This window comes from Branchiostoma floridae, chromosome 8, assembly GCF_000003815.2.
Source record: "Branchiostoma floridae strain S238N-H82 chromosome 8, Bfl_VNyyK, whole genome shotgun sequence".
In the NCBI taxonomy this organism is placed as follows: domain Eukaryota; kingdom Metazoa; phylum Chordata; class Leptocardii; order Amphioxiformes; family Branchiostomatidae; genus Branchiostoma; species Branchiostoma floridae.
This window is the reverse complement of record NC_049986.1, coordinates 21,497,812-21,515,552: the sequence shown is the minus strand read 5'-3', so window position 1 is coordinate 21,515,552 and position 17,741 is coordinate 21,497,812. Positions and strand designations below refer to the sequence as shown.

Sequence of the window (17,741 nt, the reverse complement as noted above, 5' to 3'; positions counted from 1 at the left end):
GTGTTACTTCTGTTGTCAACACGGAGAGATGCAGCTGGGAGGAGTTATTACAGGCCGCAAGGTGAGATTTTGTTTGTTTGTTTGTTTGCTTTTTTGTAAGTTCAGCGAAGTCAGCGCAGCGGGGCTGGAGACAGCGCTGGAGTTTGTCTATACGTCGTCTGTTGTCAACACGGAGAGATGCAGCTGGGAAGAGTTACTACAGGCTGCAAGGTGAGCTGGTAGAGAGCTGGATATTTGTTTGTTTGTTTGTTTGTTCCTGAGTTCAGCGCTGGCACAGCTCAGTGAGGTCAGCTCCGTGGGGCTGGAGACAGCGCTGGATGTTTGTTTGTTTGTGAGTTCATCTATACGTCTGTCGTCAACACAGAACAATGCAGCTGGGAAGAGCTAGTACAAGCTGCAAGGTGAGTGTATGGAGCAGTTTATTTGTTCGTATGTTTGTTTGTGAGTTCATCAATACATCTGTAGTCAACACAGATAGATGAAACTGGGAGGAATTATTACAAGCTGCAAGGTGTGGTATAGAGCTGATTGTTTTTTTGTTTGTTTGTTTGTTTGTGAGTTTATCAGTACAGATGGATCATCAACACAGATGGATGAAACAGGGGGAGAGTTATTTTCTTGTTTGTTTGTGTGTGTGTTTGTTTGTGTATCTACCCTTCTGTGGTCAATACACGTATAAAGGCATGTAGTTGGGAAAAGCAAGGTAAGGGACAAAACTGTTGCCTGTATGTTTCTTTGTTTGTTTATTTGTTTATATGTGCAAGCTGTGCAAGGGACTGACCACTTTGAGCCAACATGCACCTGGTAAGGGTGTGCCCCTATTCTTATCAAAGAAAGGGTGGTGGTTCTTTGACGTCACAGGGTGTCGTATACATGAGACCTTTGCCTTTTTGTGACGTTCCTGTTGCCCTTGTTGTCTAACCATGAGGTCAATGACACTTATCATTAGTTCAATGAGGAAAAACCAGTTCCCCTTTTCATATTAAAGGTTAAATAAAGGTTGAAAAAAATATTATGAGGGTTCAAGAACCGTAAATTCACTCAGTTGTCTGCTTGTCTGTTTTGTGCTATTAAATGCTTCCCGGACTTCTAGGTAAGTCTGCCTCAATCTGAGAAATATTTGATCTAAGATTCCCAAAGTTGAACAGGATTAGTAAGGACCAAATGTTTGAACAGGGACACCCAGAGACCAGACTATGGTACATAGAACTAGACTAGGATAAATTCCAAGCTATGACATATTGTACGTACTCTCAGCTACTTGTACGTACTGGCTAAAAGTATCACAAGCAAATTCCTTCGAGTTCACAGAAAAAGAATTATTGTGCATTACATGATAGTCCATACATTACATAATAGCCAATACAACATATAACAACAAAATGAATTGATATTACTACCAATTTGGTTGTTCCTTATGGTGACTTATGATGTTTGATCTCACACGTGTGTTACGTGATAACCTTAGGCACTAGTATTACTAGTAGTAAGTACATGTACTTTGAGTAGGTGCAGTCATCCCTGCATGGCATTGTTACAGTGTGATTTGACCTGAAAAGAAAAACTGGTCCCTTCAAAGGTGAAGGTTTAAACAAGAACTAGCCTGAAGGAAGACTTAAAACAACAATCATTACACTGTAAATCTCTCAGAGTCTTTGTTGGGGGTTTTGCTTTGTTTGTCCAAAGAGTTTGTGCCATTGTGGCCATTCATTTGTTAAGACTGGGAATTCTGATTCACAATAATTTTTCAAAACCAGGATAAAATCACCATGGAAGAAATCCTAAGATTCATCAGCTGAAACCACCATGGCTATATTTCATACTTAAGCACAGCAACAAGATAATTACGGGTCAACCTCAACTTAAAGCCTGACATGATCAAACATCATTTCACAACGCTTGATTAAATCCTCTTGACTGAAAGGACCTGATTCCCCTATGATCATAGGCATCTGCTAGGTATTGCAAGTATGTCAGGGTTGGTAAGGGTGGCATTGGGGTGGGATGGAGTTTTGTTTGAGTGTTTAGATGGGTGAAGTTGCCTAACCTCTGTGACTGTTTGTATGTGGAGGAATGTGTGACTTAATGATTAATCAGTTTTTGTTAGTTAATATGTTGGTTAGTTGGTACTGTAAGTTGGTTCGTTAGTTAGTTGACTATTTGATTTGTTGGTTAGTTGGTTCGTTGACACAATCTGCCCTGTAAAGACAGACTGATTTGAGAGTCTGATTTCCTTCAGGTGTAGTACTAGTTATGATCATAAACATGAAAATATTCATATATAGAGAGAGATTGTAACATTTCTCATTTCTTTTCAACTCTTCAAAAGGTATTTGGAGATCAAGCCCTTGGAGGACATTTTGATGTCCGACCTCCAGACAACAATAACAACAACAGAAAACAACAACACAACCTCAAACCAAACCGACAACGAGACAACTGACTCCTGTAAAAAGGTTGCCCTGTCTCCCCCACCACACAGCCATGCCGAAGGTGATAAGGCAAGCGAAGGTAACGAAACACCTCTGGACCTCAGCCCTTCTCCGTCTGCGAATCACAGAGAGGAGAAAACCGTCGAGTCTTCGCCATTGTCTTCGCCATTGTCGAGTCAAGCGGCGAGCCCGCGCCGGACGCGTAGGCAGCGGAAAAACCCGAGGCCACACAAAGTACGCTCGTCCTCCGATCTTCAGAGCCTACCAGACGACACTCCTATGAATGAAAATGACGAGAACTTGCAGAAAAACTCTGAAGAAGTGAAGGAAAACAAAGACAAGGATGCGACAAGTCCAAACGATGTATTCACAGATACAACATCTTCAAAAGTTGACAACACAGTCACAGACAACAAGGCCTCGCCAACAAACGTCACAGGGCTTGAAAATATAAAAATTGAGAACACTTTCTCCCTCCATGGGATGGGGAACTCCTTCGACTTGAGGGTGTTAGGGGGAAAGCTCCCGCCGAAGTACACAGAAGTCGTGCCTCCGAACGTAACAGTGGGCCAGCACATCCCGAACGGTCCGATCGCCAGAACTCCCGCTTCCAACACGAACACAACTACTTCCAGCAACAGCAGCACAACCCAACCGAACACCACAGTGGCGCACCAGCTCACAGTAAAGACGGAGAATCTGAACACTTGTGCCATCAGCATCTCCCCACAAGTCATCAGTCCCGGAGCCATCACTGCCGGTACTGTAAAGTTTATTGCAAATTCTTGCCCGTGGGCTAATTGCAGGTGACATGAGAGATTCAGACAGTGTGAAAACAACATCACAAGTGTCTACTCTAGTCGAAAACTAGTAGGAGCTATCTTGGGTTATTGGGTTTGACTCCTTTTTCTAAGACAGTGGAAGACGAAAGATCTCACCTTTAGTATTATGTGTGCATTTTGTGATGTTAGAAGGAGAATTTTCTTTTTTTCAGTGAATGTAAAGAAATTTGGGTGGAATTTGGTGGCCTGACTCTTCAAACGGCTCTTTTCTTTCATGATCGTAGAAAGAGCAGTTTGACATAAAATGTTTTTAGTCTTCCACCACGTTTGACGTGCATTGTTTGTATGTTCTTTCATACAAAGGTACTGCTATCAGACAGGTAGCAACCACACCAGTGCCATACCTCCAGCCAGCGAACCTGACCACACTGAACACCATCACAGCACAGCCGAGCGGTGTGACGGCACAGTGTCTACCACAGATCGCTAACACGTTACCCGGGGGAGCCATTATACACCTCCTACCCAACCCCATCGGCATGAGCCCTCTGCTACAACAGTACCCCTTCCAACTAGTGGCAGCGAACAGTAATGTACTGCTACAGGTGGGTAGTAACTTACTACACTGACAGGTGTTTCCTAGCGAGCTATGTTAAGCTGTATTCTGATACCATTAATTTACGATTGTGTTTCCTAATTTAGAGACTCTAGGCTTTGTTTTCAGTCCTATTGAACTGGAACTTGAACTTAAACTTGAACTATTATGACACAGGAAAAATGTTTTAGCATAAGCAGAAACAAGGCAAAGTTTACATTAATTCTAGACTTTTCTTTCAATTCTAGACATTTTTTTCCAATTGCTCTTCAATACCCAAAACTTCACTCCTATCCTATAAACTTAATTTGGACAGGAGCTGAAGTTTGGGCCCCAGGAACAGATTTAGACCAAACGTCATTCTGACATACAATTAATCTTGATCACATTTGAAAGACAACCATCTGATTGAGGTACTAATATTTGTGTTTTTCTGTCATATTGACTCAAAACAAATAGTTACCCAAGATTCCATATTTCCAGACTTGTTCTCTGCCCACTGCAAAAGTGAACAGCACAGACAAGGCCCCACAGCCACAGCCGGAGGTACACAGTCCCACAGGTGACGTGAAGAACACTGAGAACAAGAAGGCACAGCAGAACACTGAGCAGACTGTGCTGCAGGCACTCAGGGTCAACCAGCGACCAGACCAGGAACAGGTTCGTGGGTTATTTTTTTTAATGTAGCGTGTGTAAGTCAATTTCTTGCTGGCCATGACTCTAGAACTAGAAGCTGTAAGTTTGATTTCAGTTGTGTGGCTCTCCCAACATGCGAGCTACTTAAAAGGCTTGTAGTCCTTAGGACGGGACGTTGAGCCGTGGTCCTCTGTTCATTGTGCTTGTAGAAAAAAACTGAGGGGATTTCCCTAGTACAATGAATCTGTAAGTAGCATTTGTCTTGTCTTTTTTTAAAGATAGCTATAGGGCCCAGTCACATGTGTCATGAGATTGTAGTACAATCGCAAATGGAGATCATTCTTGGGCTAACGGTGAACATTTCTGTAAATTTCAACTGTCTTGTTAATAAAAAGGTTGTCTTGGATCTTGGTTGGTAGCCCAAGCTTCTATGACATCAAAATTAAATGATGACCTAAGACAAATGTGACTGTGCACTGTGTTTAACTTAAGTTTCTGTCTTTGCTTGGTGTGCAATTCCAATGTAAGAAAAAAGAGAACAGGGTGCCACACACAGGGTGACTTCATACTCAAAGCATCTAACATGGTTCTCCCCTCCCTCCCAGGTCGGCCAGCCCCACCTGAACATCCCCACCCTGGTGAAGCTGGTTCTGGTGTCACAAGCTGACGAGCTGGGGGAGCCGGACATCCTCGCCCTCATGACCAGGATCAAGCCCTCCATCGAGACCGAGTACCCACCATCCGTCCTCAAGACAAAGGTTCGTTTATCGGTTTAAACCTGTCTGTTTTAAGATAATTTTACTTTTATCGTTGAAGAGATTTATTAGTCACGTGTGGACACAGTTAATAGGATTTTCATCAAGCAGTGACTACTTTTTAAAGGTATTTGGAGGTACGTGTGTTTACCTTTAAAAAGTAGTCACTGCTTGATGAAAATCCTATTAACAGTTTTACTTTTGATTTTAAGAATACAAATATCGCCATTAAGACAAGCTGTATAGGTTCAGAAACTTGAACTATGCAGCTCCAGATGTCTTACTGAGGGATGACTACAGTACGTTAAATGTCGGTTAGCTGAGGAATGAGTCCACTCTACGATATACAAATATTTTCATTATGTTAGTTTAAATGTTGAATGATTTTAGGTTTTCACATGTAAAAAGTATGCAATTCAGCTTATGGCTGCGATATACTGTAAATGCATTTAAGTTTGGGGGGATGTAATTTCAAGGTAGCGGGAAAAAGGACTGTTCACGGTTGTTCCCAAGTTCGCAACAGTACCATGCACTGTAATCTCTTACTGCTATGGCAAAATGTTTGCGGTGGTTTTAAGTTAAATTTGCAACGCAACAACTGTGAACATAAAACCACCACGAACATTTCTGCATTTAGGATACTTTTTTTACCCTCATAATGATCAAACAAACAGTTCATTCATTCATCCATTCCAGGTCAGCGCGGCGCTGGATTGCGGACTGCGCGAGGGAATCTTCACCAGGAAGCGAGACATGAACCAGAGGTCCATCTGGGCCATCAACGCGGCCAAGCTGAAGCCAGTCGTAGAGGAACTCAGGTGGAACGTGTACCGACACACCATCTACAAACACTCCAACATTAACAATTAGCTAGCTGTAGATAGCCTGTCTTAGTTGTATTGTTGCAGAAAGCTCTTTTGCGTCAGTACATTAATCATCATCATCCACTGTGTTCTGCCTCTACAGTACATCAATATTGTAACAAAATTAGTAATTTTTGGGGGGGAATCAGCCCTGGGAAAGGCAATCAATCTGGTTGAAAATTAGCTAGGTTGAGTTCAGCTTGTAGCTAACTTATTAGCCTAAAGTCCAGCCTTGTTCATATAGTCCGCTCTTTTAACTGTTGGCAGTGATCTTCGGGAGTGGACTAAAGCAAACAAGGCTGGACTTCAGGCTACTACTTATAGCCAGTTGTGGAGGAACTCAGGTGGAACGTGTACCGACACACCATCTACAAACACTCCAACATTAACAACTAGAAAGCTGTAGGTAGCCTGTCTTAGTCATATTCTTGCAGAAAGCTCCTTTGCGTCAGTACATCGTAACTGTAACAAAATTAGTAATTTTTTTTCTAAATCAGCCTGGGAAAGGCAATCAAACTGGTTGAAAATTAGCTAGGTTCAGTTCAACTTGTAGCTAACTCATTAGCCTAAAGTACAGCCTTGTTCATATAGTCCGCTCCGAACTGTTGGCAGTGACCTTCAAGAACAGACTAAAGCAAACAAGGCTGGACTCCAGGCTATTACTTACAGCCAGTTGTGGAGGAACTCACAGGTGGAATGTGTACCGACACACCATCTACAAACACTCCAACATAAACAATTAGCTACCTGTAGGTAGCCTTTCTTAGTCGTATTGTTGCAGAAAGCTCTTTTGCGTCAGTATATCAATATTGTTTGTTTGTTTATTGTAACAAAATTAGTAATTTTTTGTCTAAATCAGCACTGGGAAAGGCAATCAAACTGGTTGAAAATTAGCTATGTTGAGTTCAACTTGTAGCTAACTTATTAGCCTGGAGTACAGCCTTGTTCATATAGTCCACTCCTAACTGTTGGCAGTGACCTTCAAGAGCAGACTAAAGCAAACAAGGCTGGACTCCAGGCTATTACTTACAGCCAGTCGTGGAGGAACTCACAGGTGGAACGTGTACCGACACACCATCTACAAACACTCCAACATTAACAATTAGATAGCTGTAGATAGGTACTGTAAATGCGCGGGGATTTACTTTCGCGGTAGCGGGAAAAGTGAGTGTTTGCGGTGGTTCTAAGTTCTCGGTAGTGCCATAGACTGTAGTCAAAAACTATAATTGAAAAAATGTTCCCGGTGGTTTTAAGTTCGCGCGAAAACTGCAAACATAAAACCACCGCAAATATTTCTGGGGAAGGCAACTGGTTGAAAGTTAGTTAAGTTCAACTTTTGTTGTGCTGGAAAAAGACTACCTTTGTTGCAAGATAGACAGTCATTTTTCTTAGATGGATATTTCCTTGAAATTTAGATAGAATATGGCAAGGAGAAAAAAACATCCTTATCCATTTTAGAGTTCCTTAACTTTGTAGCTATATATACATGTAAAGGGTGTTAAGTAAGATTATGACGTGGCTTCCAGTAAAATATTCCCTTTGTAAAAATGAACAACATTTTTGAAAATTCTACCATTTTGTACAAATCAGACCATTTGAACTGGACAAGTATCGATAACTTTTCCTTAAAAGAGAAGAGAGAAAATGTTTCTAACAAGCAACTGACCTCAGATTTAGTGCCATGAATTCTGTGGCCATCTTTTGACATTCGAACTCCATTTAGCTGAGTAAATAGGGCATTACATTGTATCATAGTAAAGTTCTGTAATCCGATTCCTTCAACTTTTCACTGTGGAAAGTTGAACATATTTTTGAGGGGGTGGATATACAAGTGTTTTTTTAGAAAATAAAGTACCTTAAACTAAATTATAATATATTATGAAGCTGCAATACTGCACAGGACAACAAAGCCAGTAACAAAGAAAAATCATCTTTTTTCCTCTTTGTGGAAATGAAAATTGGGTGTGGATATAAAAGTGTTTTTCAGGAAATTAAGTACTTATAATTCATTCATAAATCATAATATATTATGAAGCTGCAAAACTGCACAGGACAAGAAAGCCAGTAACAAAGCCAAGTCCTGGAGATGAAAATTTAAGGATTGAACTTTTGAGCTAGGACCTTTGTAGCCAGTTTCAGTTTGGACACTATATTATCTATATAATATTTATTCATCAATATTATTATGTATTTTTGGATTATGTGGTATTATGAGGGACTACAGTCTAAGCCAGTTTTAATTTTTTTCATTTTAAACTTTGCATTTTCAAATTTTATTTACATGTTTGTTTGTTTGTTTGTTTTAATTTACCACTAGATGACATGTCGGACGACACAGGTGCTAAACATCTATAAAATTTGTGGTGGGGCGGGGTGGGAACCATTTGTTATTTTGTATGGACAACCAAGCCAGTCAGTCTCTCATTTTTTGATGCCGTCAAATGCTCACACAGTCCATCAGTTGTGGTGAATTATAATTAATTGTCCGTCGATGAAGGTTAGACATCCAGGTAATAAGGTACAGCAAATTATTACTTGACGTATATTGTTGCCAGTATAATTATTTGTATATTGTTGCCAGTTACAAAAAACGTTTTCATCTGCCATAAAATCAAAAAGGCAGCTTTTGGATTGAACCATCTTTCAGACATGCTTGAATGATGATATTGATAATTAAGTAAGTGAACAATATTTGGTTATTTGCACATCTCTTCAAAAAAGTGTTTCTACTTGCATTAGCCTCTTTTTATAAGGTAAAAAAAAGGACAATCAACCACACCAAAAACGCAATGAAGAAGCCAGCTGAAGCTTTAAGTCTGGTAACTGTAATGGCAATAAAAAGGCTTTATACACCCACAGTGTGTACCTAACAACACACAGTCGGCCCATAGATAATTCATGCGTAGCGAGGCCTTGAGGTAAATTAGTTTTAAATGATTAATTTTTTAGGAGCAGATTTGATAGCTTTTACATAATCCCAACTGCGACATCTGAATCATTGAAGGAGGGAGAGAATCAATGTTCTGAATTATTCAGTTCTCCACGGTGAATAATTTAAACCATACCTTTCACCTGTTTCTGGGGATATTCTACAATTTTCTCCTGATGCATAGTTTATGTGGTCCACAATCGGGCACAGTCCAACTGTTTTCAATAGCAGGGTATGAATATTAGAATTCACAAGTAAGCAAAAAAAGACATTCCTAAGACTTTTATGACATCTTCCAAAGTCAGCCACTCGTTTGATTTCATCATTCGCTCCAACGGCAGTTCGTAACAACTTGTAATAAGACAAAGTTTCATAAATAGTTACGGTATCCTAAATTTGAAGACAATTTTTGACTTCATACATGTAATATTTTAGATATACATTGTTATTGTTGTTTTCATGAGAGCATACTCTTTTCTTATTGTATCTTGGTTTCTGTTGCAACAGGTATAGCTAAAGATAGGAATTTCTTAGTCTTTTAATATTAATTTTTTTTTCAAACTACAGATTACCATTTTAGAATGTCCTTTCCCATTTAAACTAAACTGACCGACATTCTTTGCATCAGACTTGTACAAAACCATTACGGTTTATGATGGCAATTACTGTACTTGTGTGGATGGAATATGCAATGTGGATCCCTGATAGTCTGAATTCAGAAACAAAATGTCCCATGCTTGTCATTCCAGTGACTCCCTGTTTTACAGAAAGGCTTTGTAAATCCCATTCTTAATTGTACCCAGAGTGTGGACCTCTGTTCTAATGTGTACCAGATTACACACTTACTGGTACACCACTTACAACAAGACAGCAGTTTTAGTATTCTCCAAGCAGAGGTTTCAGTTGGGGGCTAGAACTGAAGGAGTCGAACAAGGGAGGCAGACACAAAAAATTGTGGCCACTACTACTAGGTCTAGCACCCTAACCTAGGCCTTAGTAAACATACATTACAGCTACGCTTTATAATATACGAGTATTTACGTTATCTATGTTATTACAATTTATAGATATGCTGTTAGCTATAATAGTTACCTGTAAGTCCTTTTATGTAAGAGGTGGTTCATAAATGTGATGTTCGTAAGTCCAGTTTCAGAGGAGCTTCCACTGTAGTGTTTAAAGATGTACATGAGGGTCTGTTTGATTCAAAAAATCTGTTTTTGTCCAAAAAGAGAAATATCAACTGTTCAGTACAAGTTGATTTTTCTAACATAAACAGAACAGATTTTAGGAAATGTGTATTGTTTGGTTGTATGCGGTAGAATTGACCTGCTGTGTGTAGATAATTAATCTTTGGTGTGCAAAATGTGCCACAATCCCCTGTGCCATGAAAAATAGTGTCTATATGCAGACTTCTTCTGCACATCACAGCCAGTATGAAAACTTTCCTGTACCGGAAGTTTTGATTATTTTCTACAATTTTTCAATAGAACCTAAGACATCAGTGAAAGGCACTAGTGGTATGGTGGGGAACATCCTTAAAATGAAAAGAAAGCTTTAGTAAGGACGCATCCTAATCATATCAGAAAGTCCCTTTATACTAGCAACATTGCATGACATAGGAATTACAATCCATAGACACACTGTTATGTATATGTATATTTTCCAAATGATCAGTATCTTTATGTATGACTGTGTATATAAAATACTCTATATGGTATATAGATATCTTGTTGCAATTGTTGACTTTTGTATGTTTTGGTAAAGGGTGTGTGCGATATTGATATTCTTCTGGTATTTGGAATAAAAGGACCTTTTATATATCTGTCATTGTCATTGTCATGTCTCCTATTCAAGATACTTATAGCTATACATGTGCTATTAGATCAGTCTTTACCTTACAACTACAATTACCTTGTTTGTTTGTTTGTTTGTTTGTTTGTTTGCTTGTTTGTATCACATACAGGTTAACTGCCTCATGGCAAAACACACCAGTTTTATACTGAAGAGTACAATCAGGACCAATCTACAATGTAATTGATCCACTCATACCCAAAAGACCCCTACTCCATTTAATAAGTGTGGTGGGTTCTTTATAAAACCAAAGTCCTCAAATATAAGACCTACATCTAATCTCCTATCCGAATGACGTCCCTAACTGAAGCCAGGTACATTTTCACCTGGGTGAAGTAAGGAAATTTGTGTCAAATGCCTTTCCCAAGGGCACAGCATAAAAGCCTCCTAGAGGACTTTTTCTTTCTGCAATAATACAGCTCTACTTTTAAAAAAAGTAGCACCTAGAATGCAAAGGTACTTGTACCTTAAATCGACAGCAATAGCAACTGTCATCTGATTTATGTACAGTTTCAAGCCATATATTCTCTGGCACAGCATGGAAGAGGCAGGGTCACAGAATCAATAGTTATGGGTAAAATTGATATAGATCACTGATTTATTGGTACCCAACAAGCTGGTGACCTGAACAATGAATATTGGAAATGAAAATCGTTAGTGCCACAGACCAAGACAGCTGAAACTCTTTAAAAAAATACTCTCGGCCTTTACGTTAGTGTTTATTGAAAGGCATTTCGTATTACTTTGTGTGTTTCTTCGTCATGGACTGTAATTGTCAATTTTTCTATATTTCTTTTAAAGTTGCCATATAACAATAGTTGTACATATCAGTGTTATTCAGCTTGTTTTGTACATCCCGCGAGGCTGATTTTCTTAATAAACTAAACTATTGAAAACTAAACCATAAAAGTACAAATAATACAACAGTAATTGCCCCAGGTGCAGCCATAGGACTGTCCTTTTCAATAAGTGTGGTGGGTGCTCAAGGTGTGGCTCTCCTCATACATTTTCTTTTCTATCTTTTCTATTTTCACAATGTTTGCAGAGGTACTCCACAGCAAATTTGTGACACCACAATATTGTCTCCTTTTTATTATAACGACTGTGCTACAAAATGATTTCGACCACAAATTCAAAACACCGTAAAAACCTGTCTTGCAGTAGACAGCTGTCCTGCAGTACAATGTGAACCAGTCAGAATTGCCCTGAAGGAGGTGACAGACGGTCACCGAAACGTCGGTGAGAATAAAGCAATGGTTGTGTAGAAAAAGTCTCCTTATTCAGTGACGTACCAACCTGCTGAAACTATTCACGGATAAAAAAACAACTCCTTTTTCTAACGAAGCAAAACCACCACGAAAGTAAATGAATTTACAGTAATATCCAAGGCCAGATGCTTAAAACATTGATCAGGGTTTGTGCGGGGACTAACATCTGTGGTACATGATTTATAAGATGTGACTTTCAATCAAAATCTGGTCTACTCTCAGTTGAGACCTGCTTAATATTTCAGGAACCTGGTGTACACCAGTGTGTTAATGCCTTTACTTACTTGGTTTAGCGAATAGTGTTTTTACCTGCATTTGTTTGAGTATGTGTTTCAACAAAAAATCTGAAAATGCCACTGCACTTAGTATAAATGGATACTAAAGGAGTATTTATGGATAGACCTTGAACTAAACAACAAGTGAAATCATACCCAGCACCATTCTTAGCCACGTAAGATGCTCTGTATTCTTGCAATCCAGTAGTAATCTGCAAGAGGGTGCCTATACACTAGTAGTACATGATGTTCAGTACATCATACTACATGGGCTTGACATTATTAACGTGCCTATTATTAAGGACACTTTGAAACATTACCTGAAGAAGGGACATGTTGACCCAACAAGCCTTGAGAAACTATGTTCTGACCGCAATGCTTGGCGGCAGCTGACCAACACCACCGTGACAACTTTCGAGACCGAGAGGGTAGCAGCCGTCGAGGCAAAGAGAAAGGCGAGGAAGGCCCGTCAAAGTAGAACTGCAACTGTAAACATGTAGACTTGCCATACTCGTGAGAGTGGCCGTCCATCACATTAACGTGCCATATTGCAAGTAGTACTGCATGTACATCATCATCATCATCCGGGCATACATGTACAACACCAAGTAAACATCAGGCAATCAGAGATAGCAGACAAAACCCCCCTGAACATTTGACAAAGTTTTCCAGTCCCTCAAGTAAAAGTAGCTGCACTGAGGATGTTGCATTGTATTACCTTGCGATTCACAGGAACGCACATACACGAGTACACACACACACTCACACACACACATAGACAGACACACAGACACATCAAAAACAGTATAACGTTAGACATCCATGTCATGAGATAGCATCCACTGTCTTCCCTGACTGGGGAAATGGTATGTACTAGTGGATGCTATCTGAAATGTCTGACCATTTACAAAATAGACTGTCAGTTGCTTTCAAGAGTAATTTTCGTACTGTGCGCCATGAATTAATGCCAGGAACCTGGTGCGCCATGAGTTAATGCCAGGAAATACATGTTTGACCCTCCCACTTACTGGTGACTTGAAGCTGCTGTTGAGGGGTCGTGAGTATGGTCCTCTTCTGTACCTGGGAGAAAAACAGATTACCTGCCTTTAGAAATTGACTTAGCTTCACAATCACAGAATGACATTTATAATAGTAATACTAAAGAGACTCTTTGGTTACTTTTCTGTACAATTTTGTCAAGGTTGTCAACACTCAACACTCAATGCATACTGTACAATAACTTCCAGATCTAATCATTTATCATTCAGGTTAACCTTAATGAAAATGTTACAAAACATTTTACTTATATCTGGATGGGGAAGAACTGCATAATAATGCATAAACTTTATGCTAACATCACAAAATATAAACCTTGACATTGGAGTCTTCATCTTTGGCCTAGACGCTGGATTTTTCCCCTTTGGGGTCTCCATATTTGGTCAGATTCTGTAGTAGAAGTTCCACTCCCTAACTCAACGGTGCTGTTGCCCTCTTCTCGGTCTTCTGACGCCTTGGATGACGATGGGCCTTGGGGACAGTCCGAAGTTATGGGGAGGGGGGCATCGGAAGTTACGGTATAGCTGAGTCTTTCGACTCCCTTTCGGTCATTAAGAAACTTTTAAGTCACTTTGAACAATTTGAAGGATATCTACTGTAAGTCAACTCAATCTTGAGACGTAAAAACGGACAGAAAGTGCAGAATTCGACGCAAAACTCAGATGACAACTCTCCGGAATTTCCGAATCACCCGCCGGCGGCCATCTTGTGACCCACAATGCACCGCTTCCATCCAAAAAAGACGTCACTACCCAAGTTTTCAGGGACTTCATAAAGTGGAAATAAAACAGTGTAGCTAACAACTATTGATTCTAAACGCGACAAAGACTTCGTCTATTTATTACGATTGATTATATGAGTCTTTTTGCGATAGTTTGGGGAAATATTGTAGGCGTTGATTTCGTTTACGTTCAAAACTTGGTGTTCTGGAACGGCATTGTTCTTCCTCTCTGTGACGACTTGTTTTGGAGACCACAGCGCAAAAGTGACAACAACAAGAAGTCAATCCATCAGTCTCGGGGTGGTTCTGAGGGGGAAAGAAGGGACATTTCTTGTTTTTTTGGCGGGACATTGTAACCTGTGACGTCATGAGGAGCCGACCAGACTTCCAGAGTATGCAGGGATGGACTCCTCATGATCAGATCGACCAGCTGAGGTCCAAACTTTCCCTGAAAGGTGAGTACGCAGCTTGCAGAAAACAGGTATAACGTTATCTTGCGTAAACGTCGATGTCAATTTATTGCTCAAACAAACAAAGCCCCATTACACCAGCAAATGTGAGAGAAAATCCAAAGTACAATGAGCAAATGTTTTCATAAAATCTAGAAAGCTTCCCTATGGGTGACATTCATTGACTATTCCAGGACCTTTGCTGTGACATCTTTGCTTGGCTTCATGTTTAGCGTTACAGGAGTCACAAATGTGGGCGGACTTGCGGCAAGTGGCCAGTTGGCATTGCTCTGTAAAGTAAACTGTACGTTAGACGAGTTTACACAATTCAGAGTTTATTTGTGCCTGTCCCAGACCGTGACAGACAGGCGTACTATGAGGCGTCCCAGCGAGCCATCGCGAAGAACGAGAACCTGGTCCTGGCGCTGCACGCCGGGAACAAGGACCACAGGGTGGCACTGGCAGAGTCGCAGAACGTGAGGATATGTCTTTGTACTTTCCTTAAACTTAACAAAAAGTCTTTCCATCTTACAACAAACCTAGACTTTCTCAATGACTTCCCACCATAGCGTGTGGCACTGGCAGAGTCGCAGACTGACGTGAAAACATGTCTTTGTATTCTCCAAGCTACCGGTAGCCAAACACACTCCTAGGCCAGTTTCACTCCTCTGCCAGCTTTTGATACTATCTTAGGCTGCCGTGGGATCTGTTTAGAGATTAATGTCTTTGTATTAATAAGAAGAAGAAGAACAAGAATATCCTTCAACAATCCTAGACTTTCTCAAAGTCTTCCCATTTTAGTGGGTGGCGAGGGCAGAGTCACTAGCAATGAGACCGTCACTACAGGTCTATGTCGTACTGTCGTTAGACAAAACTTAACTGCCTCAATGTCTTCTCCGCTAGATTACGGCTGATTAGCGTGTGGCATAGTCTTAGAACGGGAGAGCAGGTCTCTGTACTATCTCTAAACAAACCTAGACTTTCTATGTAAAAAAGAGACCTATTATTCCAATGTCGGTTTCACATTGATATCAAGGCCCCTAAACGTTTTCTTGAACTTGCCATTGTTTATAATCATATACATTTCTACATCGTTGGCACCAAAGCTATTGTTTTGATGTGGTCAACGTGGATGTTTTTGTGGGGTAACTGCCGTTCGTTGACGATCGTTGTCGGTTTAATCTATATATATTTTTCAGCGGGACGAGGAGGTGATCCACAAGGTGTTTCTGGAGCGTAAGACTACCCGACTGGCCATGCTCAGGAACACCGCTAAGGTCAGGAACTACCAGCCAAATTTCAAATGTGACTTCTTTTCCATTGATAAGTATAACAGCTCTAAGACATCACGCATATGTGAACGCATTCTCCTACTCAGATACGCAAATTGATCTCAAAAGACCTTATTTTAAATCTACTCGGTACACTTCACTACAACAATAATTGTTCGGCAGCTTTTGACGCAACCCATTTCAGTAGGATGAATGTCAGGGTTCGTTACTCTGACTCTGTACCTATAACCTTTTGAATCCATAAAATGCACAGCTTATCTAACATCTGCGCGCCGTTCTTAACACGTCTTGTTCCTTTGACACACAGAAAGCCATTGACCTGATGGACCAGAAGGGTTGTGAGGAGGCGAAGCGGTACAACGCCATGCAGCACCAGCGGAGCATGTGCGAACTGCGCCTGCGCGACCTGCAGACCCTGCTGGACTCCATGGAGCTGGCGGGGTCAAAGGGACCCAAGGACATCGAACAGGAACAGGTCGGCGTCGATATCCAAACAGATATTATTTGATTTTTGCTTTTTTTGTTTTTTGCGCCTTACTAAAAATGACACGTAAAACGTAGCGCGTTATGTGATCAAATTTTCGACACCAAAAAGACAAGGAACAGGTCATGATCATAACGTTTCTATTAAGATTCTATTCTTTGAGATACTTAAGGCGTCTTGTAGGAAATGCGATCCCGTAAAATGTGCCACAGAAACTAGCAAAACAAACAGAGAGCAAAAATATCGTTTAAGCTTATTTCAGTATCTTCTCTCTATACTTGTTCATATCCATCTTATTTCGGGCAAAAGGCTTCATTTCCGTTGCAAGTCGTGATCACAAGCGTCTTCTTTCCACCCACTCATCCTGATGCCTCTAGGAGTCTGGTACTCAGTTGAAACACTTCGCACTCTTAACGTTTGCTCCGAAAACGCAATTTATTCCTCTATGTACGGAAATGCCCCTAACAACTTGATACTAGTTCTCTGACGGAAACTCGTTCTCTTGAATTTGCTTGATCTACCAGGTGATCCGACAGCTGGAGAACCGGATCGACAAGATGCGGATCCGGATCAACACCGCCAAGAACATCCGCCACACGTACGAGGAGATCATGCACTATCTTAAGGAGGTAGGAACTAGTTCACATGTTCCGCGTTCCGACTTGGTTGGATGAACACTCAAGAAATTTGGCTTGTACGATGTTTTGCTGTTTTATGTTAATCAGAAGGTAATCTCACAGCACAGAAATAGCGCAAACGTGACACACAACCTTGCCAACCAGAAAGAACTTATAGAAAGCTAAGTTTAGCAAAGGTACCAAATCGTTGGATAGCCAACAACATCTCACTGCATGGACAAACAATACGCTAGTTGTTATTACTTTAAAAAAGATGATGTAGAAAATACGTCAATGGAATCTCAGAAATACCTTTGCCCGTTTGTGTTGTCCAATCCCCCAGGAAAGCCTTGTGTTCCCTGAGAAGTTAGACGCCATGGAGCTGGCGATCCGCGCACAGAACAAAGAGCTGGCGGAGCTGCGGTCCATCCAGCAGGACGCGCAGCTCTCCAAGGACGCCGCCAAGGTAACGAGTGGCTTTGGTGTTGATGTATGGTTGCTAAAACTTTCGGATGCGACATTACGCCTCCCCGAGCCTCCGGAAAGCGTTCGGCTGTAACCGGGTTAAATAGTGCTGCGTTCGTGTGTGATGTCCTTGGTGCTGAAATGGGTCGTCGGTTGGTACACAAGGGCGGATACTTGCTGTTTTGCTCGCGTTGTTTCCGAAGTTCACGGAAAGGAAACAAATTGATTTTCCTCGTTTCTTCCTCATTAGAGTTCGATAAGCGTGCTCACG

General features: G+C 40.8%; 4 protein-coding genes across 4 annotated transcripts in view; all 4 read left to right on the top strand.

Annotated features, from left to right (window-relative positions):
* Positions 1 to 6,080, top strand: part of LOC118421923 (putative GPI-anchored protein pfl2) — a 10,001-nt gene extending 3,921 nt beyond the window's left edge. Inside the window, exons 2-7 of the mRNA XM_035829426.1 lie at positions 106 to 210; positions 2,330 to 3,192; positions 3,578 to 3,819; positions 4,293 to 4,469; positions 5,051 to 5,203; positions 5,897 to 6,080. Of these exons, the coding sequence (XP_035685319.1) occupies positions 106 to 210; positions 2,330 to 3,192; positions 3,578 to 3,819; positions 4,293 to 4,469; positions 5,051 to 5,203; positions 5,897 to 6,070 (1,714 nt within the window). The 3' untranslated portion in view covers positions 6,071 to 6,080. The remainder of the gene's footprint in view (positions 1 to 105; positions 211 to 2,329; positions 3,193 to 3,577; positions 3,820 to 4,292; positions 4,470 to 5,050; positions 5,204 to 5,896) is intronic.
* An 8,224-nt stretch (positions 6,081 to 14,304) lies between these two features.
* Positions 14,305 to 15,196, top strand: LOC118421067. The gene is made up of 2 exons (XM_035828232.1): positions 14,305 to 14,618; positions 14,967 to 15,196. The coding sequence occupies exons 1-2, from the start codon at positions 14,531 to 14,533 to the stop codon at positions 15,179 to 15,181; spliced, it is 303 nt and encodes a 100-aa protein (XP_035684125.1). The 5' UTR covers positions 14,305 to 14,530; the 3' UTR covers positions 15,182 to 15,196.
* Positions 15,197 to 15,775: 579 nt separating this feature from the next.
* Positions 15,776 to 17,077, top strand: LOC118421063. Its single transcript, XM_035828228.1, has 3 exons — positions 15,776 to 15,889; positions 16,212 to 16,379; positions 16,913 to 17,077. The coding sequence occupies exons 1-3, from the start codon at positions 15,869 to 15,871 to the stop codon at positions 17,060 to 17,062; spliced, it is 339 nt and encodes a 112-aa protein (XP_035684121.1). The 5' UTR covers positions 15,776 to 15,868; the 3' UTR covers positions 17,063 to 17,077.
* Positions 17,078 to 17,348: 271 nt separating this feature from the next.
* Positions 17,349 to 17,741, top strand: part of LOC118421007 (coiled-coil domain-containing protein 151-like) — a 6,744-nt gene continuing 6,351 nt past the window's right edge. Inside the window, exon 1 of the mRNA XM_035828139.1 lies at positions 17,349 to 17,471. Coding sequence (XP_035684032.1) covers positions 17,382 to 17,471 — 90 coding nt within the window. The 5' untranslated portion in view covers positions 17,349 to 17,381. The remainder of the gene's footprint in view (positions 17,472 to 17,741) is intronic.